This window comes from Patagioenas fasciata, chromosome 6 (genome assembly GCF_037038585.1).
Source record: "Patagioenas fasciata isolate bPatFas1 chromosome 6, bPatFas1.hap1, whole genome shotgun sequence".
NCBI lineage: Eukaryota > Metazoa > Chordata > Aves > Columbiformes > Columbidae > Patagioenas > Patagioenas fasciata.
In genome coordinates, this window is record NC_092525.1 from 31,762,823 (window position 1) to 31,788,584 (window position 25,762).

Here is a 25,762-nt window from a genome sequence, read left to right on the forward strand (position 1 = left end):
GTAAGACTGCAGATATCAAGATCACAAGCTAATGCCACCAGACTGGACATGAAGAGAAGACTAGGAAACAAAACCACATGGAAGTCAATCAATACCAAACACAATATAGCTGATGCAAAGAATATTTCAAATTCAGAAGCTGGAAACATAAATTAGAACAAGTGAAAAGAAATACACACTGGTGAAATCATGTCAGTGAACAGATTAGGAGAAAGATGATAGGAACTATACGAGCTACAACAGTATTTGAAAAACTAGTATCTGCAAGGCAAAATATCCTTGTATCAATGAAAACGGGAACAACTGTTGATGTTATGGTATATGGATCTCAATGCTGGAATATGAAAAAACTTGAAAAAAATAGCAGATGAGCTACCTGAGAAGAATATTAAGGGATTCAGAAATTAAAACCAGAAAAAAATAATCGTAACAAAACAAAATTCTTCTGTTTCACTGTTGCTGAACAACAGAAGCAAAAGATTAGCAAAAGCATTGAATTCCAAGTCCATTCTCAGACTGTGCACAGCCTCTACTCGTCTTTCACTTCTCTTTCTATTGTCATGCACTATCTTTCCTAGAAGACGGTCATTCCCCTTTCAACTTTCTGCAGGGACTCCAAAGGAGTCTCCTCCTCTGCCTTTCTCTCCTGTATCTCTCACCCATAGATGATCTGATTTACAAAAAAAGAAATCTGCTTTTCTATAAACTTTAGGTTGACAACTTGGGATTTTTTTCCTCACTCATTTCATCAAAAAAATGCAGTAACTGGGATCTCAATAGACCTGACACCTCCACACGGGTGTTTAGCCAGCAGCTTAAGTTCAGCATCAACCAAACACAACTCACTATCCCAAACCCTTTTCTGCATTTCTAGAAAGTATCTTTTTCTGCCATCATACCCTTAACTGCAGCATTACTTTTCATTCAGGCAGATGTGAGGGAACCAGAGAAGTAACCCAATTTAAAGCCTGAAAGCGTTACCTGCACAGCATTTGCAAGATTCATCCTCTTCCCTCTGTGCACAGAACTGATGCTGCTGCCCAGCTCATCCTTGTCACTATGTCCAGACTATTGCTCCATCTCCAGCCTTGGCATGTTCCATCTCAATTCAGCAATTCCCTTTTAAAATTTAACACTAAAGATCACTTTAGCAGGATGTTCCACAGGCACGAATATTTTTCTATTTATCCACTTATCTTTCCCCCCATGCTCTAGACAAGAGTCTTATCCTTCAAGGCCTTTTTCAGTTTATTTCTGTCTTCACAATAAATCAAAATATTGACCTTCATTTTACAGATCACACAGAGATTTTTCAAAATTCCTTTGTAATCTCAAAGTACCTGTTATGCATAGAAAAGCATAGTTTTTATTCAAAATTCCTTTTGAACTTTTTGTTGAGAACAATGATTTGACAAGCAGTTTGCTGTGACAATTATTTTACAATTCCCATCAGTAATGAGCCATTATTTCTTTGCTGTCTTGTTCATGTGATGCCTAGAATTTTAGAACGGTCTCAAGAGACAATTACCTACCTAAATACCACTGTAATACAAATAATATATATGGAAAAATATTAAATCTGATACACAGAAATGCTTCTAAAGCAGCGACCACAATGAAGTTGAATTACATATATTTACACACATGCATACATACAATGATTGAGTCACACCAAAATGTAATCCTTACATACAGCAACATTTGTATTTTTCCTTTAGAGACTCCATTACTACATACAATGAAATTCACATCAAACGAGAGAAAGGCATTTGTAGGTGTGCTTGAATTACTACTCTAGCTGTATCTTCAGCAGCACTATTGCAGCATTTTCCAGCACATGACACCTGTAACAACGAATCCCTCAAGCACAGCTGGAACACCAGTCAGTGTCTATGCACAGGGTAAGGGTCTCCAGAGCAGCAGCAGGAAAGCTGGAGAGAGAAGCAATGGACGGGAAGATGCCACCAAACAGGTACTTCACAAGAATACAGAATCAGAACTCATTCCTCTCTCAAAAAATACACACATTTAATGTTGGTCTTTTAATTCTAAGAAAAAGCAATTCCAAAAATACAAACTGAACATCAGAGTCAAGTCAATCACCATAATAAAACAAAACAATGACATTCACAATAGTTAAGTCTATGGACAGCTTACGTTTGACAAATATTTTCTCCCCTCCCCACTAAAGTCCCCAAGTACATTCCGATATTTATCTTTAAATGAAACTTTATGAAAAACACTGCTGGTGTTCAGTTAGAATTAAAGGACTTGGATCAAGTGAAACAATAAAGACAGATACAGATGGTGTGAGTAAGGTTACGAAGGCTTTACATTTTGCATTATCCCAAGATATAAACATTCAAAAATTAACATGAATTTGCTGTGTTATCAAAATATTGCAGCTATAGGCAAGGCAACATTAAATTAATAGCTGAGGGTGTGAGAAAAACAACACACATTTTAGTGAAGGTAAACAGAAGTGGCAGTTTTTAATTAGCATTTTTATAAAGCTAATATTACTTAGCCAGCCATAAATCAAGCACAGGATAAAAAGCTTTCTCTGCATCCTTTGGCTATAAGGTGACAGGAAAAAAAAAGTCACCTTTTCAAGATGTTCAAGATCAGCAGAAAAAGTCAAATAATCAAGTAATGGAATAAATAAGTACTAACCTAGGCAGTACACTTTAAACCACTCTGTCATTCATGAATGTTACATAATCTTATTCCGCTGGTAAACTGTAAGCATGTAAGAAAACTAACCTTATGCAGTACAGTGAATAACCACCAAAGTATTCTGTTCACTCTTTGGCTAAAACCCCCTCGAAAAGTAGCAGACAAAGAAAAAACATCTAATACTGGCAAGAGACTTTGACTTTTTTTTTAACAAGTAAAACAAACTTATCAATTTAAAACTTGGTACATTTTATAAAAACAAAAGAGGTAATGTTGTAATAAAATCAGTAACTTTACTTCAAATGGCAACAAACTGTTGACCCTGTGCAATAATACACTTTGTTCATACTACATTTATCAAAATATGACTGTTTCTACAGATACATAGGAATCTTGTATGTGACTCCTGTCAACTTAGTTTATTATTGGGCACAAATCTTACAATCAGTGTGCCACAATAACTTTTAAATTGTTATTTCTAGTAGAGTCAATTTCAAAATGTTCAGATCCTGTATTTTTTAACAGATAATTCACATGGAAAATAATGGAGTATGTTCCCTAGAGCACATGAACATCAATGACTGCACCCACTGCCAGAACACGCTGCACTGGTTTGATGCTTTTCCTTAGTACATAGAAAGCAACAGCACCCAATAAGCCTGAGAAGAAATGCTGCTGTGTACATATTGGCAACTATTCCTGAAAAAAGAATTATGGGATGTATTCTCAGAAGCTGCCCAATCCCATAATTTGTATTGCATAGGTCACAATCACACATATATATACATGCACAAGTATGTGTGTGCATATATACATATGTATATACACACACGCGCACACACACACAAAGAATATATTAAAAAGACAATGAAGTCTGGTCACAGAGCAATTTACAGGCTCAATATATTTTTCTTTTTTTTTTTTCTTTTTTTGTTACACTTTGAAAACTTCAGTATTTTACAGTCTTCAGTAGGCATTATATACACTGCACTTATGAAATCTAGAAAGTATTGAAATAGAAATACATTTCTGCAAACATTTGGGTAAGAAAAGAAACCAAAATTTTTCAAAGATTTGTGCTATCTACATAATATTTTCTCTAAATCACAATAACTGCATCCATGGAATGTTCTCTAGAAAATGTCTTTTTTTTTAAACATCATGCACATTTTCAAGCAACTGTAACCCAAAATATCCCAACCTAAACCAATCTAACAATGTTCAGATTAAAAAATTTAAGTTTCAGATCAGATTTTAAAAAGATAAGTCTTTATCACAAGAGCTGTAATGATAACAGTTACATGTTAAGGCTAAACTGGTTTTGTTTTGTTTTTAGAAACACATTAAAAGACACACTTCTCTCGTGGCTCCGCATTATGAACTGTACTTACAGATGACAGTGCAGTGAACATAATGTTCAGTCCTACAGTCAGGATGCAGTTGCTCCTTCCCACTCCACAAGATACTGCACCTTTCCATCAAGCGTCACCCGACGAGCCAAAACACGGTATTTTTCCCCACAAGCTATTCTACCTGCTGCACCAAAATAACTAGTGATCGAGTTCTTTAGATGATTGAGCTGCAACTCCTGATCTGCCAGGTTGTTAAGGATCTCCGTATTGAGTTCATCATACTGGTAATCTTCCTTGCTCTCATCATCTTTCACAATTTCTGAATTTTGAGTCTGGAGTGCTTTTCGTGGAAAGCGACCTCTCCTTCTCAAATGCGGTATTGCAGCAGGCCAAGTTCTTCCTGTACGAGTCCTTTTTCTCGAGTCAGATAAACTATTAAGAAAAACCAAACACAAACAACAAAAAAACCAAACAGCATTAACTTCAAGGAACGTACTCAAAATGCATGCTTTATCATGAGTTACTTCCATGCAACTCGTATCATCACTTCTTTGCTGTTTTTCACTGATAAAAACACCCTTTGCCTATAGATAGATGACTATAAATATGGCACTTGCAAAACAAAGATTTACATAAGGAAAAATTGTACTGATTTAACAAAATGTCAAAGAGTTAACTAAATTGTTTAACTTGTGCCTAGATAAGAGTACTATTTTGATTCAGCTTAATCCCATTCTTAAGCAATTTAAAAAAAAAACCTGTCTTCAGAAGTCTGCACCAAATGTGCTTAAATTTGCAAATTAAAAATACAGCTTTATCACACAGATAGGCCTCAATTACAAAAGCTATAATATAAAGAGTTAGAGATTTGATGTTAGTTGAGACTAAATAAAAAATTAATTTACGCATAGGGTTTTTTTTCAAGCTGAATTTATCTAAATAAATTAGAAATCTGAAATATGAAAGATGTTGCAACTTCTATTCTATTTTTAGGTACACATGACTTTCTAAAGATTTATTATATGTGCCCAGAAAGATACACATATCTAAAACCTGTATGAGTTTGGTAATGAAAAAAGAAGCTTCTGACATTATTCAAGAATAAACCATCATCCAAATATTAAGTGTCCAAGATCTAAATGCTTATGTAAAAACCTGTATCTATAATTCGTACATAGTAAAACATGGTTGCTAAAGTTCTTAACTAAACCATATGTAATCTTTGATGTTCAAGACAGCTGGGGGGGCAAGAGGAAATCACATCTTTTTAATGTAAAAAAAAAAAAAAGAAATACAATATTTTTACTTAAGTCCTCAGGTAACAATTTCAGAAGTTTAAGTTAAACTTGATTTTGAAGATAAAAATTTGTAGCAGCAATGCACACACAAGAGATTCATGAAAGCACTTGACAGCACGAACCAGAAAGAGAAGAGACAAAACAAGTAGATTGAGGATCCGTGTACCTCAGTAAAAGAGAAATCTCTGTTTGCTGAACTTGAGAGAGGGCAAAGTTCAAGTAACAATTTATTTGCAGAAAAGTTGATTGTAGTTAACAATTTATTTATGAAGACCGTGCCAAAAATTTTTCATGCTCTACTGACTACAGAAAATCTGAGCATACTTGCTATTCTTTAACACGAATACACAAATCTACAAGAAAAAAAGCTGCTAAAATCATTCAGGGTACACATCAGCTCTTTTGCAGCCTTTAGTAGAAAACTAAGCTCAAGAAATGTTTATGGAGTTTAATTCTTTTCCGTAAATGTAATTTAGGTACATTTTTTAGATCAAAGAACAGTAGTTACTGAGCACCCTGTGTGTTGCAAGCAGAACTAATTACAACTAGTTTTCTTTTGTCCCATTTCTTTAGATTTCCCTATGCAACTAAGACTCAGAGTCCCAGTTGCTCATCACTCAAAATCCCAGTGAATTCCCACATCCACAATGTTATACCCCTCTGCAATATCCTCAGCTCTTCTCTATGTGTTCTCCCACCAGTTCTGCAATACCCTTACTTCCATTTCACATCTACTGTGGCTGCCTCCTATATCAACCTCCCACCTTATCTTCCACTTTGTTTTGCCAAAGTTTCAACTAAAAAAAAAAAGAAATAAAATTAAAAAAAAAAAAAATCCAGAAAACAGCACTGGCAATGAGTAGGCCACAGATGACTGGAACATCATCTGCCTTCCATAAGCGTGAGCTGTGGGTTTGGGTCTCTCTCATCCCAGTGTTTATCTTCATGAATTTTGTTAGACTAAGTTCTTTGTAACTACCTGGAGTAGAATTCATGGAAGTTTCCCAAAAGGTTCAGAACTGACTGGAAGTACAACAGAACCTCAAGCTTTAAGAAACCAGACTTAAAATGTCCTGCTTTGGCAAGATTTCTTTTGTAGGATCCCTGCAACTTGTGTTTGTTAAGAGAGAAGTGTATCACTGAACCAATTTTTTCCTGCCCCTGCTTCCAATAATGTCTATAAAAACTAATATATTGCAAATCTTAACCTGTACAGCAGAGTAACTGAATAATTACCTATAATGTCTGGAAATGCTAGATGAGGTAGTTTCTTTCATACTGGCAGCACCTGTGGATTCCACATCTGAGGTATTGGATGAATGTGCAGTTCCATCAGATTTCCTGATATGCAAGATAACAGGGTTGCCATGTAACAAAAATAATCTTATATTAAAAAACGAGCTGACATTTCAGAAGCAAACAGATAAGTGACATGGTAATATAATGTTTTACAGGGATTTTTTTGTTTCATTTACCCAACAGTGCAAGGTAATTCCAAGGCTGGGTTCTCGATCACTGGAACTGGTTCATTATCCTAAACACAAAAAAACAAAACCAATTTCAAATTAAGTTTTAATTGCTGTGTCAATTTTGTTTGAGATTGAATGGGGGAATATCATGACTCAGATTAACTGGTTATGTTTTTCTTCAAAAATAATAATCCAGTTAGAGGGGAAAGGAGGAAAAAAATATCCAAAACCTTACCAGAGGAGAAGACTCTGGAGTTTTGTGAATCATTTTTCTTGTATAGGGACCAGGTGGACGACCTACTGATTTTTTTTTCCCCTTTCTTTCTATACCATTACTTAATTCCCTAGAAGAAAAATTATATTTTGTTCTGTATTATTGAAGATAATTTTCATTGAATACATGTTTTCCTTTGGCAATGAATACACAATCAGATGTCTATTGCTAAAATATTGTGTTAAAGGAGGTTATTCCAGTATATCAAAATTGTCAGGTACAAAGCTACTTACTTTTGCCTCTAGAATAAAATTAATAAATACAAGCTCTTTCTAGTGACACTACTGATTCCCTAGTGTTGGAGAAGAATGAACAAGTGTTAAATGTTATCTGTTCATAAGATCACACTTGGTAAAAAAGATGGTGTATTTATCAACAGAAGTTACTAATTCACATCATGCTTCCTATTTAGACACCTAGTTAGATTACAGCATAAGAGTCCCAGAAAGGCAAGAGATTTTGTTTCCCAAATGGCAGCAAAGTTGGGATATTTTCTATTGTTCTTACTGCTAAATTTCATGTTGTTTGGGGTTTATGTTTGGTTGGTTGGGTTTTGTTTGTTGAGATCCTAATAGAAAGCTAATTAAATTCATTCAAAGACCTTGTTCTCACAAATAGTCCACCTGTACAGTTATTTTGAAGAATATATTATACAATGAAAAAAGCCTTTTCTGTAGGCGCCAAAAACATACTCAAAGTAGCCCAAATTTACTACAACATAGCTAGAATGACCGAGTTACCTTACCTTGCATCAGGAATTGGTTTAGATGATTTTCTGCCTTTAATTTTGAACTCATGAGAAGTTCCTTCTGGTTCTTTCTCGGCCTTTAAAGCAGCATTTGGTGGCACAGGAGGAACACGAATTCTCAAGCCAAACAAATGCTTCTTTTTCTTTATTTCTTTTCCAGACATAAACCTATATGTTTTTAAATTAATTGTTAAAATTCTGACCCCAGGAAAAGCAATTTTTCAAACAGTGTACATGCAAAACAAAACTATACAAATTAGAGTATCCATTCTAACATTATTTTATTCCTCCCTTTCTCCTAAGACAATCCTCAGTCTCAAATACAGAATGCGAAGAGGGAAGAGGAGGGAAGTTAAAACAAATGTTCTCATGATCTGAGTTCCACTCTAATAGGTATGTAATGTTACAGTTTGACATAGAAACAGTATTTTAAATTTAAATGTTATCTGCAGCCAAAGTGATTATCAGATAGACTATATAAAATCCACGTGAGATTACATAGGTAAACAGCACTTAAAAAGTACCAACAACTTACATGGTCTTGTAATCATTTAGTGCCTCCAATACATGCTCATATCTTTCAGATTTTGGGGTATCTGCCAGCTGTGAAGTATTAAGAAATCATTTAGCCTGTCAAATCCTCCAGTAACAGAAAGATTACAGTTACTTTGAGTCACTGTAACTACAGATTTGGATGTGAGTAAGTACTAGCTGTGGAAACTACCTAACACCAAAGGATATTAATCATTATCACATACATTCTGTGATTTACATCCACAGAATCCATGTCAGGATCAAGCCCAGGCCAAAGAATTTGAGTTTCACTTGTAAGAAGTGCAAGAAAAATTTCTCAAAGTATTTTAGTATACTCAAAGAACATAATACTAGCTTGCCCTCCAAAGACCCATAAAAAGAATAATTCTGTGGCATTATGTACTCCCAAATTAATTCAGATTGCAAGCAGAAGATAACCTGAGACTTCATATGACAGAATTTTGACTTGATATGACTTGCTAAGTGATGCCACACATCCTAAGTAAACCACATCTAATCATAATGACACTAATAGTCATTTTTTAGCAATGCTTGAGCATTTGTTTGCTTTTATTACAAGCTATTGACACAGTCTAAACACACGCATTTTGAACTGTTTTCCATTATTTACAAACAGCAGTCAAGCATTTAAACCCAGAATATAAATTTGATTTTCAAATTGTGTCTGCTAGTAAAAATGGATTACAGCTGTATGAATTCACTGATGAAAAAGTAAGTAAGTAGGATGCACTCATGATATGCCACCTGTATTCAAAAAATTCAAAACCCTAAGCAATTTTTATGCAAGAAAAAAGTACAGCATACTCTACTAGCAGTATGCCAATTTGAATTCAGACAAATTTTGCATCCAACCTTACAAGCAGAAACAAATAAATACACTGCTCCTCTTAGTTAAATTTTAAGTCACTCTGCATGAGGAGACAGATTTCCTCTAATGCTAAGATAACTGTCCACTAAGTCAAATAGCTAGATAATAACTAGTATAGTAGTGAACTAAAACCAAGATGCTTTGACAAGTGGCAGAACCGGACAGGAAAAAGATCAAAACAGTCCTTGACCTGGACACGAACCAATCATCCCCATGTTTCGAAGAGGGAAGAGGAAATGTTTATGTATAATAATTTGTTATGTGTTACACTTTAGAGACTCAGAAGGTTTCTTTCAACATACCGTGCATTCAATTCAACAGATTTTTTTGGTCTGCGCACATGAAAATATTAAAGAACTATGAGACAACTAGAAAATGAAAGGAAAAATATATATGCAACAGAATAAACAGCTGAGTATAAATAATTAAAGTTGCTATGCAAATAATAATAATGGCTACTTGAGGAATTTTACAGCTCAGAAGAACATACACCACTTCAATCGCATTCTATTTCTGCAAGGAATTAAACATGATCTCCTAATTATGTGGATCATCAGATTTTTAGGTAATAAAGGATTTAACAGTCATGTCACCAACCTTCGGGACATATGTGTGCACTGTGAAGAAAACCAAGAAAGAGTATTCCAGTTACCTACCTCACCAGGATGTAATCTATCCCAGTTCTCATTAATGTATGCCATGAGTTCAAGCTCTGAATCGAAGTACTTCTTCTTATGAATAACACTTAGGTTGTAAAGGCATAAATGTGCTATATCTACCCTGGATATTCAGAAAGAAACAAAAACAAAAGGTCTTTTTTCTTCCAATTGCTTTTATTCAACAGAATTTAGTAGGAAAGATATTACCATTATATAGTTATAAGAACACAAGGCACAATGTCAAACACTCAATCCAGGGAATAACATTAAGTTTCCTGTCATTTCTCTTCCATGAGTGATTCGTTCTGCTTTTACTCTTTCTTTCATCTCTGCCTCATCTCACTGTCATAACACTCTTTAAAACTCTAAAACTGGTCTAAATCATGGGATATTTAAGTCCAAATTAAGACTTGGATATATCAATTCTGAATTTATACAAGTATTCTGGCAAATTAACATTCAACAAGATTATTTCCACCATATACTTGTTCACACACATATCCACTAAATTGGATATAATTTCTTGTATGGGTTATTAGTTCAAAAATTCCAAACTACAACTGACTGTCAAATGTAATTGAGGAAACTATTATTAAAATATGTCAAGATGTATACTGTAGTAGTAACTACATTTGGTAGCCTCTTGCTACTTTACTGAACAATCCCAGGAATAAACCCTTAGAGCACACAGTTGCAATATAACTCTACATGTAAGGATAAACTTGGAAGTAAAAGTTGGTTCCTGTTCATACAAGCAGTAAGAACAGCTCAGGAAACAACTCAAGACAGCAAGTGGATTTCCTTTTTCGCAAGGAGAATCACAACACCAAAAAGAAGAGCAGAGCATGTATTCAACTCACCCACTCCCTTTAAAAAAAAATCATACTTACCATCTTAAGGGTAAACGTTTGAGGTATTCTGGTCCGGAACTGCAAACTGAGCAAATGAACGTATAAAACCTAAAACCAAACATATGTATATGTACATGTGTCTTGGTGATGGGTGTCTGCATGCACACACACAGTCTTAATGTTTTAACACCCTATTTATGAAAAAAAAAAAGTTAAGCAAGCTAGAAACCCAGCCCATGTAATATTTGAGAGTCCCTTTGTCCTCCACCTTTCTTTATCAACTTCAAAAGTCTGTGCTGCTCTCTACCAGGCCAGATACAAGGTACTTCCTCAATTTTATCCTGGTACCAGTTTCATACTCCCCAAGAAAGTCCCTCAATGTGTGACTATCCCAGTGAAGATGCTCTGCAATGTCCCCACACCATTCTCTCAAATGCAGAAGCCTGTGTCTCAGTGTAAGCATGGATTTAAAGGACCTGTGGGTTCCTGGGCCCTAACTCAGTTCCTTCACACTAACATGCCAGCACAGCCCAACAGCTAAAAGAAAGTACAGCAGATAAAGAATGAGATACTCCTCAACTCCCTTCTCCAGTTTTCTCATCCACTCCAAGCTCCTCTTAAAATGAAAGCACAGACCAGCACAACTTCATTTCCTTTTGTACCAGTTCATACCACACAAACAGAGGATGTACAGAGCTCCCTTCAGTGTAACTGTTCTTCCAGCTCTCTCCAGTTGCCTGTGTGTTAGTACAGGGAGCTACTACTGCACACACTGACAGCCTACCTTGACGCATGATACCTGTTGCATACAGATTAGTCACCTATACAATGTGAACTTGAAAGCCCTTATCTAACTCACAGGCCCACTAAAGTGGTCTGCCTTAAAGCTCCCAATCTCCCAGTAGCCAGCACCTATAGAATAATGGAATTCCACACAAAGCCAAGCCAGTAACAGTTTGAATTCAACGATCCATTGGTTCTCTCTCCAATACCCACCACCCCACCTCACCCTCCTTCATCAAACTGAGATGAAGACCTGCATTCTTCCTGACACCTGAACAAGTCCTCAAACTCACTCCATTTTTGGAAAATACTGTTGTATCATGGATGCCTTAATAAAAGCTCATATGTGAGACAGCCTCCACATTTTAAATAGAGACAACCATAAAGCACAGCTTAAGTTTCTTACCTGTCACCAAAAAGCATAGGCTTTTGGAGGCACTGCACACAAGCCTCATGAAACCACTGTTTACACTTGCAGCACTGCAACATCTTCAGATACCAGCTTCACCAACAGAAAGAAAAAACAAGATGTGTTTAAAAAGTTACTGAAAATTGTTCTTCATTATGTTTAAACTAAATAGCAAAAGATGTTCTGACCCAAGATGACTTTCACATATTGAATTATTGCTGGAAAAGAGTGACTAAGAATAACAAAAAATAGTCAAGTAAAAGAATTCATTTGGTTATGAAATGAGGAAAATAAAAATTAAATTTCCTCTGACAACCACCTTCTAATTCTTAATACTAAGAATTCAGTAACTCCATATAAGCTGCTTCTCACATAGCAGATTACCTTCTTCATTATTTTCCAAAGCACAGCACAGTTGCATTAAGTCAAACACATTTTTTCTGATGATTCAACTACTTGAACCCTAAAAATCAATCTCATAGTTTATACTCCTTTTTTTCAGCTTCTCCCTTGAGTAAAGAAACTATGCAAAATTAAAGGCCACGCTTGTCCAAGTCTGCAAAATTCTCAAACCAGAGCTCTGTCCTGTGAGTATGAACTCAAAGGCTTTGTTTCTCTGTGGGACTCTTAACTTGCCTTAACTTCAAATATTGAATGCTATTTTATTAATTTACTCATCCATGCAGACACTATAGTATTTATCTCTACCGGCTTAAGACCTCTCTTTGCCTTTCTTTTGTAAGAAAGTCAGCAGAGGACTCTGTAATGCCTTAGAGGAAAAAGTCTTTCCCCTGCCAATCCAGGGTATGATGTGGCAGAATCAGACAGTTGTCTGTTCCAACAAAATTTAATAAACTAACATTTATATTTGTGACTAATGGAAGAGCCAAGCTAACATCAGAAAAAGACTGCCTAGAATTGCAAGACCAACTAACAACTCCACCCAATCTCAGCACACTAACAGTAGCAATGAAAAAAAAAAAAACACAAAAAACCCACCCCAACCCAACCATTCTTGCTTCTTGTAGAATGGACTGTGATATTATGTGATGGATAGATATCAAAATTCAAAAGATCTGATGGGAAAAGGAAAACCATCAATAATGTATTTTCCATAAGACATTAAATATATATATATATCTCTAAAGAATTCAAAATTCCACTTTGCATTGAGTTGAATACCTACACACAGTAGAAACAGAAACTAACTCATTCATGAGTAAAAGTCTAGAGGGTCAGGGCCAAAGTTTGCAGCTGCATCACAGAGAACAGTTTGTATATATATTATCTGTTTACTTACTCTCCAGGTCCTCCACAATAGCAGTAACACTGCTGGACATTGGTTTTATGACCTGCATCCCACTCAAGGTCTGTTGCATTATATGGTAATGTTTGTTTCATGACTTGCAGTGCTTTGGCATTTGGTCCTTTCTTAAGTGCACCACCCCTCTGGGCCAAAACAAATACATTAGTTTACAGAAACAATACAGTATTTCTGAAACTTTCAAATCCTTTAGTTTGAAAGTTATCAAAATTTGTCTATAATCAACTGAAATACTTCACCTGTATTTTAATACTAGCATATTTGTTTAAAAATGAATTGAAAGCCAAATGCAATCTATTTCTAAAATAAAAATCCCCATCATATAAAACTTACATTCAGATCAAAATTAATAAAAAAGAAATAACTGAAAAAAGCGCTACTCCTTCAACTCCAAAACCAAAGCAATATGGGATGTATTAAGAAACATTTTCTCTAAACACACCTTTGTTGTCGTTGCAAAAACACACTGTCGACAAAGCCATTTGTCATCTGAATCGATCACACTCGAATCAATATTTGGTGTGTGACATAGCTGATGATAACCTGTATAAAAAAATTTATCAACCAAAGTGTTATTAGAATGGCAAAAGACACACAAATACGTATAATTTAAATGCAACTATAAGGCATTATCCATTATTAAGTGCCAAAAATCTGATCAAAAAGATTGGGGTAACATACAAAACGGTCTTACATTTTCTTAATGGAAAAAATAAACTTTACTTACATAACAGGTGTTAGTCACTTTAAGTGAGCTGTTAATAGCCACAAAGGGCTATAAAATTTAAGATCAGTTGAGTAGTCAGTCATAGCCAGGCAAATATCCTCCTTCACAAAACAAACCAAAACATCTTTTAAAACGCAGTAAATAGAAAAAAAAATCTAGTTACCTTGCCCACATTTATCACATATAACCATTTCATTCGGTGCTTCTGAATATTCTTCCTGACATATTGTACAGACCATTTCCCCACTTTCAGTGGCTCCTAGATAAAGATCAAAGCGTGATTGTTTTTTTTCAGGTTACATCTGCAGTTGGAATGGTTACCACACGTATGGCTTTTTTCATCATTTCAGTCAAAGATCCATGCATTGTAGAAACATACTGTTACAGAGCCTAACTTCCTAACAAAAATAAATGCAGACATCTTGTACAGACCATGTTACAAATACTTATATCACTTATAATAGGCTACATATTGCCTATGTAGTACACAGTCTACAGTTCCTTAACATCAGCAATTAAAATTAAATAATTGAATAAAGAATGTAAATGCAGGCTAAAAAATATATGTATAAACAAATACTATCTGGACAACTGATAGATATGTATTGTGTTGACGGTAATTTGTGCTTCTTTTCTTCTAAGTTTTTGCACAATTTGGTGCAGATCTTTTTGACTGATCTGCCCATGCTGTTTTAATATTAAACTCCAACACTTCTGAAATATGTTGTTACATTTTATACATGCAAACATACACAAACACACAGTAACAGCAGAGGTAAGAAAAAGCTAGCTTGCAAACTGGAAACAAAACTACATCTTGCTCCAATTATATCACAAACCAATGGAAAAATCTGGATTAAAATACAAGTCACTTCATCTACATTATCATACTCATTAACTAAAGTTTGATAGTTATGATAAATGAATTAAAGATCATAAACTTGTACTATACAGAAGCTGAATGGCAGTATTTTAAAAGCTTCTCAGAAATAAAGCAGTTGATTCTTTTGCTATTATGAATACAAAGGTTCCCCTTTAGCAGATAAAGTGTTCAGTTCAAACATCAAGAATCAGCGAGAGCCCGATCAGATTTCTATTGCCTTTATGAGGAAATTGCAACTGATTTTCAGAAGAAATTGTCACCCATGCTTCATTAGCATTAGATCAAAATACTAGCTACTCCCCAAATACCAGAAAAATTAAAGCTAATATGCAATAGATGTCTCACTTGATAGTTGCACAGTTCTTTATACTACATAAATACTCCAAATCCTGTAATGGTTTCTTACACGCAACAGTTACTGTGCTACTTTTAAATGTGAAAACTCCATTCAAACCTATGATTTTCCAGTCTTTGGTTTCTTTCCATATCATCTTGTTTCAATTGAAAATAACGGGAGGACATAGGCTTTGTGTAAATCAGGGCCTGGAGTCTTCTGTTAAGACAAAGTATTGTACTCTATCCCCATCTAAATAAACTCAAATGTGATTATTTTAGAAGTGTTCTCCCCTCCCTGCACATAGTTCTGTGAAAAAAAAAAAAAATGCAATGATAAAGAGTTGTTTGAAAACATTTTTTTAATTTGCCCAATTCGTGATACTGAGTCATTAAACTATATCACTCTTTACGATACAAGAATATAATGTCATAATTTATTTTAACAGATATAGTAATCTAAACAAATAAAATACCAAACAATGACTACTTCACTGAAGTTCTTGCCTGTTTGTATGTCCTTCCAGAGAACCCAGGATTTGGAACTGTCTTCAAATATGATGAAGCAGTTCTGTTTCAGTTTGTTTATCTGAAAAACAAAAATACAGTGGAGCTATGAGTTAAAGGCTAAACAGGATAATATATTTAATACTAAGTCAGACAATAATTTTGTAATGTTTAAATAACATATGATACTGTAAGACTTCAGTGAAGTTAACAATAGTTTACCTTTTTGATAGTTCCAAGATAAAACAAGCCATCTGACCACCTAGCTAGGACATCCTGACCCTCTTCAAATTTACACAGTGGCTTTTTGGCTTTCTGTCCATCACATAACGACAGCTTGGTCAGAGATGCTGAGGTCTTATGGCTTCGACGTAACGGAGACCGCTTATGGACCAGTGAATTACCCACTGCTGTAGAGTCTCTAAAGAAAGAGAAGCAAGAAAAAATATAATCAGAATTAGGTTAAAGTGAAAAAACTTTTTTTAAATAGTAATATGATTCACAGCTAGAACTCACTTCCCTAAACTCCAGAGCCTCAGGTAACTAAAAATCTGTTCATGTTTTCAGACTTGGCACACCTTCAGTAGCAGTGCCTCTGCTACTGTAAGAGCCTACAAAATTTGAAAGAGACAAGCTTATAAAGAGAAAACTTCTATGAAATTAAGTAATGTAAATAAGGATAGGGATACACGAGCTTTCCAGCTCAGAGTAACAGGCAGAATTTGAGACTATAAAAAAAATTACCACTCCTATATCCAAACATATTTTCTCTTTAGAAACTAAATGTATATACGACTAGGACAAACACAAGGACAAATCAGGGAGTTACACAGGACAGAGTCAATTGATCGAGCAGTTTCACCTCATTCAAGGTCGCTTAAGTACATTACCAGCACCAGAAACATTTTAATTCATCACGAAGTACCAAGAAAGCCAGTAAATGAATCAGTGTCCTATATAGTTTGATGATAATTACTACTAATGTTAGAGAAGTTATTGTAAAGTTTCAAAGAGGAAGAAATCCCTTCTCCCTAAAAAGTTTACTATTTATGTTCAATATGAAAATGAAACTGGAATTGTAATGGCTTGAAAGATCAAAAATATGTGAAAATGAAGAAGTTAATATTCTAGAGAATTTGTACTAAGCAGTTTAAGCCACGAAGGTTAGACACAAGAAGATTAGACAACTGTTGTAAGCATAATCGGTGTAAATCTAAACAATGACATGACCATAGGAGCAGCCACAATGGGCCAGACAAGGGTTCCCTCCAGCCCAATAACTCTGGCATCCTCATGCACAATTGGGTCACCAGTTTAAGTCCTGCCTGATCCCAAATACAGAAAGAGTCAGATGACTGAGGAAAAAAGACAACGGCACTCCTCTCCAAAACACTCTCTAGGTCTCTTACAGGCTGTGGATCCAAAGATCAGTAATGTTTGTTGGGGTTTGGTTTTGTTTTTTCGTGGGTTTTTTGGTTGGTTGGTTTTGGGTTGTTGTGGTTTTTTTTTTTTTTAGTCCTTAATGGATTATTTTTTTTTCTGCAGTTTTCCTACATGTTTGTTGAACCTGCAAAGCAGCATTTCTTTTGGTTTATCTCACAGTTGGCACCTTGCCACTTCACTTGACACCATTCATCATTGCATCGGAAAACTAAACTATTATCTTCCATCTTTTCCCTTCATATCCCAGTTAGAAAATTTAGATCCACTCAGCTATATTTCCCAGATAAAAAATCCTACCAATTCTGCTGCTTCTCAAGTGAAAGCTGTTTAAAATTACCACTGCTTTTCCCCATTTCTACTCCAACCCCTGATAAATGGGACTGGATGCACGCAGCATCCAAAATAAGCTTCCAATAATAGGGTAACAGTGTGACAGCACAGGTCATTTTGCTCCTTCCCAACTAACATTTGTAGTCTTCCCTGACCCTCCCTACTACAAGGATGCATCAAGTTAAAAACTTCAAACAATTACTGGAAATGGTAGGTTCTCATTCCAACAGCTCTCAGACTAACATTGCTCTTCCCACTGTGTACTAATTCTGTTTTTCATTTGCCACTTCATTATCAGGTCACTCGGTAGCTCAAAGTCCTCTACACTGTCTACATTACTCTGAATAACCTCATACCCTTAGCACATTTCATTGTTTAAACTTACCATATTTTGTACATCACTGCAAGATTTGCCCCTTACCTTGTACAGTAGCTTGAATTTTTGCAAGGACCTCTGAAGCAGAGCCCTAGCCCTTAACATTCATTGCAAACACATTCTACTCTCTCCTTTGTATCTGTACAACCATTTACATACCCAAGTACCAAAAAGGCTCAGAAACAAATGTGTCTCAAGTCAGACAGTTAAGAGAGGAAAAAAAAGTTTCACCTTCATCCATTCCCCAAACCTTTCTGACTATACACACATCCAACTTAACACAAAGCAAGCAATGTTCAAAGGCTAGGCAAGGCTTGATCAAAACAGCTTAGCAACAGTTATGAAACTATAACCTGGTTTTAGCCCTTAATTCTTTTATTGGAAAGGACTCATCATTACAAAGTATTAAAGTATTTAGACACTTCACACTACATCTGTGGAACTTGACTCAGCAATATTAAATGGGTCAATAAGTTGCCACATGCAGTTCCAAAGCATCTGGAGCAAACTCACTAGTGCACCTTGAAACAGTTGAACAAATCTTTTGACAGGACTACCTTGTTCTAGAGGTTCAAATATTTTCTTTCCAGTTTTTTATCTAGTTTAATTTAAGAGACTAGAGAAAGCAGTTGAAAGGCAGGAATCTTGACTCTTCCAGTACCTGAAAAAAGGTGTGAAAGAACTTGTATGGTACAAGTTTCCATTCAAAAAAATCAACAACTATTTTTGAGTCTTATATTTAAAAAGTCTTCAAAATCATACAACATTCCTTTAGTGCAGAAGTTTGTCCCATAACTCCATTCCAATTTATAGCAAAAAATGTGTTGTGTATCATTTCCTAACACAAAGCACTTAAATGAGTCTATACATTGACTTATACAACAGCCTAAATTCACAATAGCTACTTCAGACACAGAACTTTACTGTGTGTCAAGATCCTTCAAAGCCAATAAAGCAGACACTTCTCCATTGTCCACATTGCGCTCTTTGTGGGAGATAGCACTGTTGAAGTGATGATTAAACAGCTCGTGAAGCAGCCCCTGCTGTGGCAGTTTATGGTTTATCTAACACATAGACTGAAAATAGGGTTAGTTATCACAATAGGCTGACACTTAGAGCTAGCTTAACAGTTGCTTTCCACATGGATAAGAAGTTCCTCTTCAGGGAAACATTACCTCAATGTTTTTGATGGCAATTAAGTGGGAAAAGCTACTGTTTTAACAAGTTTACTTTAGAGTCACCTACTTAAAGGAACTTATGGCTTGCTAATTTAAGTGCCTTCTGAAAACACTGCACAAAAAAAAAAATCACAAGAAATTCAGTGCAGACCAGCATAAAAATTACATTTAAAATGCTAATAACTTTCTTGTCTGTCTTGCAACAGCCCTCTCTGCTGTAGTGGAGTACCAAAAAGTCACACCAGCCATTAAATTAATTTTTTTCCTTCGAAGACAGGTGAAAATACACCCAATCTTTCATAAGCTAGTGGGGGAAGTCAGTGAATTGTGTTTGCATGTTGAAAAACACTTCAAAATAAAACTGTACCTTCACCATTTATTGAGGAGTTGACCTCCTAAAGTACTGAAAATGCTCGTGATTTTTTCACTTTGGGGTATAGATCATAATCATAGATACTCTCAAGCAAGACAGGCAGAATACCTATTCATCTGCTTAATGAACCAGACTCCCTCTGAAGGTAAGCTACCTAAAAGAGAAGAAATCTCACCACTGTCATGACAGCTTACTATGCATAGCATTTTATTTATCAAAATCAGGTTTCTGTTAGTTTTGACTTGTCTGTAATTCTTTCTAACCTCTTTACTAGAAGTTAGAAAGTGTCAGTGTTCATTCGGTGCCTCTGACTCCTGTATCTCCACAGCAATCCTACAGAAAGAAGAAGCGGAAAAGTTAGGGAAAAATACGTGAAGAGGCTGGAAGATGAAAGACTGAGCACTCTCTCTCTTGTTTCCAAGTGTCTTTTTCCTCAGCAGCACTGCCAGGTTAAGGTAATTCCATACTCCTGTACTCCTTCAGTTGTAACAACTGCTGTGAATCAACTCCTGTTAAAAAAAAAAAAAACATCCCTTGACAGAGCTGAGGTTTTTTTCAGCCATCTCAGTTCACTGATTTGTTTCACAAAATGGTTTGTCAGCACAAGAGAACAAATGCAAACAAGCAACCTGGGACACAAACTTCCTCAACTGACACTGCCAGACTGCACACCTGAATGACAGGCACTTCCAGTGACAATCCATGCAACTTCAGAAAAGTTCTTCAGAGGGGCTGTGTGATTCACAAATACTGCAACAGTAACAGATGACAGCTACCCTACGAGTACAGATAGTTGTTAAATTTTAATGTCTTTAGATTTACTTCCAAAAACTAAGTGCTCAAAGCATATTAAGAGAAAATTTTAATCTACTGAAACAACTCAAAAGTGGGACCTACAGGTAATTCATTAATTCCCAGTAAATACAAGTCACATTGAAGGGACAATGAATATAGAGAGTCCAGCAGATTTAGCAGCAGAGAATTCAGACTAGAAATAACACACAGAGAACATCCTACTAAGACAACTGTCATAGGTTTAGGATCTATCTCAAAACTGGAAAATATGGCATCATATAGGGGAGGAAGAACTAGCGAAAGAATTTATGATAACTAGAGATAACCAGTTTAAGATCTGAAGGTGTGACATTAGTGCTAATTAATCACAAATGTGTCTGAAGTTACAGCCAAACTACACTTACAATAAACTTTAGAAGGGCTGCAAAATACCAGCAGCCTGCTCTGCTCTCCTTAGAACATGACAGTTACTCTATACAGGGAATGGGCAGGAGGAAGAGGCCTAAGCAAGGCCTCAGAACACACAAAACTGAGAGCAGTTTCACATGTGGCTTCCCCAATACAGCACCTCACTCCCCTTCCACCACCACTGAAGTAACAAGTGGACTTCTCCATAAGCTTTCTATTTGGTTTTCTTGCCTTTAATATGGATTTTTTTTTTTGCTATTTTAAACAAATTAAAGCACCTCACAGAAAGGTCTGGTGACTAGACAAGCCAGTTAAGCAGCTCACAGCCAGAAGGTAGCAGAAAAGCAAAATGAGTCTTCTGTGAGAGCCACAATCTCAGCTGGTTTACCCAGCACCACATAACCAAGCCCCAGCCACGCTGCCAGTGCAGCTACTGACCTGCAACAGGGATCCAGTACCTCTGCTGACACGCAGAGAGATGGTGGATCCCAGCCACATGTTTCTCCTCATTTTCCTTGTATCTTCTCTGATGTTTATGAGATCTCATGCCAAACATTGTCTGTTAAGCATGTCACCCATAACTACTCACACAAATAAAAATATTTTGCTGGGCCAAGAAGACAGACAGACTTAACTCCAACCTAGGACCAAACTTAGGATCAGTCAGATTCAAAAAAATCAAAAAGTTCACCTTGCTTTTCATAATAGCAACTTTGTTGCAACAGTCACTGTTCCAATTATATATGAACATGTTATTATATTGCTAAATTGCCACAAACCTCTTTCAAGCAGAGGATCCAGTACAAATCTAGATCACAGTCTATCCTGTTATGCTACCTCATGCAGCCAAACAGATATTGAGCTTCCAGTGTGCTATGTCACGGAACATCTACAAGATACACTTTGTATCAGAATACAAAGTAGTATAAAGATAAGGAACTCAATCAAAAGCCTAAGTCACATAACCAACTGTGTAGAATACCAAAACAAGCCTAAGCATCCCTCAGTCTAGAAAAGCAAAGAGCAATGCTTGGGGGATAAGAAGAAATGTGTTCTCAAAATTATTTTCAGTGATCACAGTTATTTAGAATACTAGAATAACTCAGGCTAGAAGGGATCTCAGGAGTTCTGTAGTCCTGCTCAGCATAGCATCAGCCATGAGGCCAGACCAGGTGGCTTTATCCAGTCAGCCCTTGAAAGCCTCCAGCCAATCTCAGCCTGGGGTTCCTCCATCAAATACAGGACTTTGCAACAGTCTCTGTTGAACTTCATGAGGTTCCCGTCAGCCACTTCCTCCAGCCTTGCCAAAGTTGAGGTAGGTGACATCCACTCCTTTCCCCTCACCCACAAACCCTGTCATTTTTTAAACAAAGGTGGTCAGGTTGGTCAGGCCACGATTTATCCTTGGTAAATATATGCTGTCTGTTCCTAGTCACCACCTTTCAATGTGTCCAGAAATGTCTTCCAGGAAGACTTGCTCTGTGCCTTTCCTACAGACCCAAGTGAGTCTAACCAGCCTGTGGTTCCCTGAGTTAAACTTTTGACCCATTCTGAAACTATGTGTGACATGTGCTACTCTCTAATCATTACGGATCACACCTATTCTCCATAACCTGTGATGGTAAATAACAGCTCCACGAGAACATCACAGTTATCTCTGTGCTCTTGAAAGCAGCCTACTTGGTTGCATGGGCCTGCATGAGTCAAGTTCACATGTTTGGTTAAACGCATAGCAAGCCAATTCACAGGCCACTCAAGCAAGCAATGCTTAACAAATCCACAATGGACGGAAGTTAATGTATCATTGAACGCAGAAAAACTTTGTCCTGACAATGACTTAATGGCAACCACTCTACATAAGCTGCTCCTTGTCAGAAAGATGAGAAATTGTAACTTGTTTACTTCTCAGCTCTACCCAGTCAACCATATCACTACCATCGTGGCTGTACGGGATTTTCATGCAATACATTACTATCCCAATAGAGTGGTGGTGGTTGGGTTTTTTTTTTTTAATCCTTTGAAAGAGCTTTACACTTTGGCTATGAATGTTGCTCTAAATGCTTCTGTCTGGCTAAACACTTTAAAGAATTCTCCAGTAGTCACAGAACATATTTTCATTAGTGTTTTGTGGGTTTTTTAGGTAGCACTATGTTTTCAAAAGTACTTCCAACACATGACCTGACAAAAGCAGTAAGTTTTGCTTCTGAAAAAAAAAAGTGTTAATTGGAACTGAGTCCCTGCAGTCCATTCAGCTGATTAGCAGTTAGACCTATGAATCTGTCACACATTAGAAGTTTAGCTAGAAGACTGAGGAGAAGCAATCATTTCACAGAATAGTAATTACACAGACAGAGCTCAACAGATAGCATCTAGAATACCATGTTTTGGTTCTCCCAGTTCAAGAGAGACATCAAACTACATGGGTTTGATAAAGGACAACCAAGACAGTCTGAGACTGGAGCACTTGCCCCATGAGAGGAGGCTGAGAGAACCAGGCTCATACAGCCTGGAGAACAAGAGGCTACAGACTAACATATTTCCCTACTTATTTAGTATATAGGAAAATAGGGTAGGGCAGCCCCATACTGTAAAAGCCGTTTGTTTGGGACTGATCATGCGTTTGTACACAAAGAGAAGAGGTAGAAGGTAAGTAGCAGGGAGATAACAATGCTATCAGGTCACAACACACCTTTTCAGATCAGATCTTCTCTTAATTGTATACTTAGCGCCTCCTTTGGGGTTTCTACAATATCCAAATACAGGATGCCCAGCAACACACCTAATGGAGTACAATATGAGCCTGCACCTGAGCAGTGAAAGTCATGACAGACAACATGTTGAATTGCACTGGGGAATGGGGAACAGAAGGGGGAAGAAAAAGGATTTCAGAGGTGAGCGAAACCCCAAAAGTTTCTTGCTTTAAGACTAGTCTACAAGAATAGCAATCTCCACTAGCTCCCCACAGAAAGAAATTAAAAAATATATCAGTGTAAACCATAAATAGAACATTATTATCCTCCAAGATACTTAGTGAATGAAATATGCCCAGACTTATCAGGAATGCTCTCATCATTAGCTCTCTTTCTGTGAAAGAAAATTAAGTCTCTTGATTTCACTCCTCCACAGAGATTATGCTTTCTAGGAAGAAACCATCAGCTTGAAATCTAGATTGCTCAAAGTGTAAATTCAACTAGTTTCAGTGCTTTCAGTAACAGGTATCACCCTGCCCAAGGGCCCTCCAGCAATACCACTGATTTTATAATTTTTCTGGTGTGTTTTACACAGACATACTTCCCCTCCATCTCCTGCAAGGAAGGCCTGTAAAGAAGGTGAAACCAGCTCTACACAGCAAACTCAAAGTCCAGTTACAGAAAAAAACACTGTCAATTCACAAATTAAGAGAAGATTCACATTGGTTTCTAGCCATATGTTCCTCCTCTCCAAGCTTTCTCTACCACACCAAGCATGAGGAGCACAAAATATGCTTTAATGCAATTTTAGGTGACTCTAGTAGTACATTCACTCACACCCATCCCCAGGAAATACAGAAGTCCACTCTCTACTCGGAAATGAATTGCAATTTATTTGTTACCATGGCTCTTCTCATAAACTTTACCTGATGTCCTAAGGGGGGGGAAGGACAAACAACTGTATCTGAGGCCAGCCTTGATACTGACTACCAGTGCTTGTATCTTTCACCTATTTAGAAAAAATATACATCTCAACAACTGGTGACCAGCTATATTAAGTCAACTTTTGAGAAGCAACTTACATCTGATTTAAAATTCCTCACAGAGTAGACAAGTTCTTGAGAAGCCACACACATATATTTGACAAAATAAGAGTTAACTGCAGAAAAAATTACATTATACTCCCAGTGCAGATCCACATTTCATCAGCTGGTAGCTCCTTGCAAAGATCCTTCCCACTTTCACTACTTTACTACACACCTTTTTTCATATTTCCAATCTTTGTGTTCCCTTATTCTCCCTCCACTAAAGAGCTATAAACCTATCAATCTGTATTCTAATACTAGAGGAATTAAGCTTTTTTCTTCTAACCTCAAATGCTTCCAAATTAATTGTAACTTCAGGTCTCAAAAAAGGGACAAACGTTAACTTTTTAAACTTTTACCAACCTGATTACAAACACACACACACACACAAAAAGACACCAAAAGGGAAACCATTTTCTTATCATGCCATGCTTTTGACAGTTTAAATACAAAGCACTGATCACCTTCCCTTACACTAAGTCAGGAGAAAATGATGCTATTATCCCTTATGTTCAGCCTTTTAAAGTCATGAGCAGGGCCTAACTATCAGAAATTCCAGAAACAGGCATAGTCCTACACTGCTTTCCTGGCAGGCCCTTTCATTTAGTTATGCAGGCCCTCTCCTTCAAATAGCACCCAGATACTTCATGAATAGATGATAACTTCTAGTATTTCAACATGAATATCAATGTCCAGAGCATCCAACACAGTACCATATTGTTCTCTTTGACTAACAAAAGTATTAACCCATTCTTCCCAGAGAATTCAAATACCAAATTAAAAAAAAAAAAGTGCATTATTGTACATCCTTTCAGCCATCAACAGTTATTATATTTTAGTGGACTAAAAAATTAAGCTTTCAAGCACATTCAAATTGTCTAGCCCGACAGAGACTAAGAGTTGAGGCGTTGCAAACAATAAAAAAAGAAACCAAAAACAAAGTTACCAGAGACCACCACCACCTCTTTTGTGCTGCTCTCTTTGCACTCGAGCGAATGCAGCCTACTCGGGCAATCTCCTTAAACGAGAAGATAAAAACACAGCTGGCGCAAGCCTCACCGCAGCCTCCCCGTCGCAGCACCTCCACGGACCCCGTGAGCTGGCCCAGAGCCTCCCTTCCCTTTGTTTTGGTCACCGTGGAGCACCGCTGACCCCCGCCTCGTTCGCCAGCGTCCGCCTCGGAGGGAGCTTCCTCCCCCTTCCCCAAAAGGCCTCCGGGCCCCCCGCGCCGGAGCAGGGCCCCTCGCACCCCTCCCCGGCGGGTGGCGTGGCCGCCGCGGGGGGTGGGATGCGGCACCGGTGGCCCAAACGCGGGGCGCGCCCACCCCCGCGTCCCCGCGCTGCCCCCCCCACCCCAGGCAGGGCCCA

The 25,762-nt window shown here is 37.0% G+C and overlaps 1 protein-coding gene across 3 annotated transcripts; it reads right to left on the reverse strand.

The window, feature by feature from the left end:
• Positions 1 to 1,343: 1,343 nt before the first annotated feature.
• Positions 1,344 to 25,556, reverse strand: MTF2 (metal response element binding transcription factor 2). 3 transcript variants are annotated; one of them, XM_071810425.1, is made up of 15 exons: positions 25,454 to 25,556; positions 15,939 to 16,137; positions 15,717 to 15,798; positions 14,157 to 14,252; positions 13,709 to 13,809; positions 13,243 to 13,391; positions 11,940 to 12,035; positions 10,790 to 10,858; positions 9,897 to 10,020; positions 8,353 to 8,420; positions 7,815 to 7,985; positions 7,031 to 7,139; positions 6,802 to 6,860; positions 6,563 to 6,667; positions 1,344 to 4,460 (listed from the first exon to the last, which is right to left on the reverse strand). In XM_071810425.1, exons 4-15 carry the CDS (start codon positions 14,230 to 14,232, stop codon positions 4,106 to 4,108), a joined length of 1,482 nt encoding a protein of 493 aa, XP_071666526.1. In that variant the 5' UTR covers positions 14,233 to 14,252; positions 15,717 to 15,798; positions 15,939 to 16,137; positions 25,454 to 25,556; the 3' UTR covers positions 1,344 to 4,105. The 3 variants fall into 3 exon arrangements, with proteins under 3 accessions (XP_071666526.1, XP_071666527.1, XP_071666525.1); XM_071810426.1 differs by lacking the exons at positions 14,157 to 14,252; positions 15,939 to 16,137; positions 25,454 to 25,556 and adding an exon at positions 13,994 to 14,094; XM_071810424.1 differs by lacking the exons at positions 15,939 to 16,137; positions 25,454 to 25,556 and having other exon boundaries at positions 15,686 to 15,798.
• Between the last annotated feature and the right edge of the window lie 206 nt (positions 25,557 to 25,762).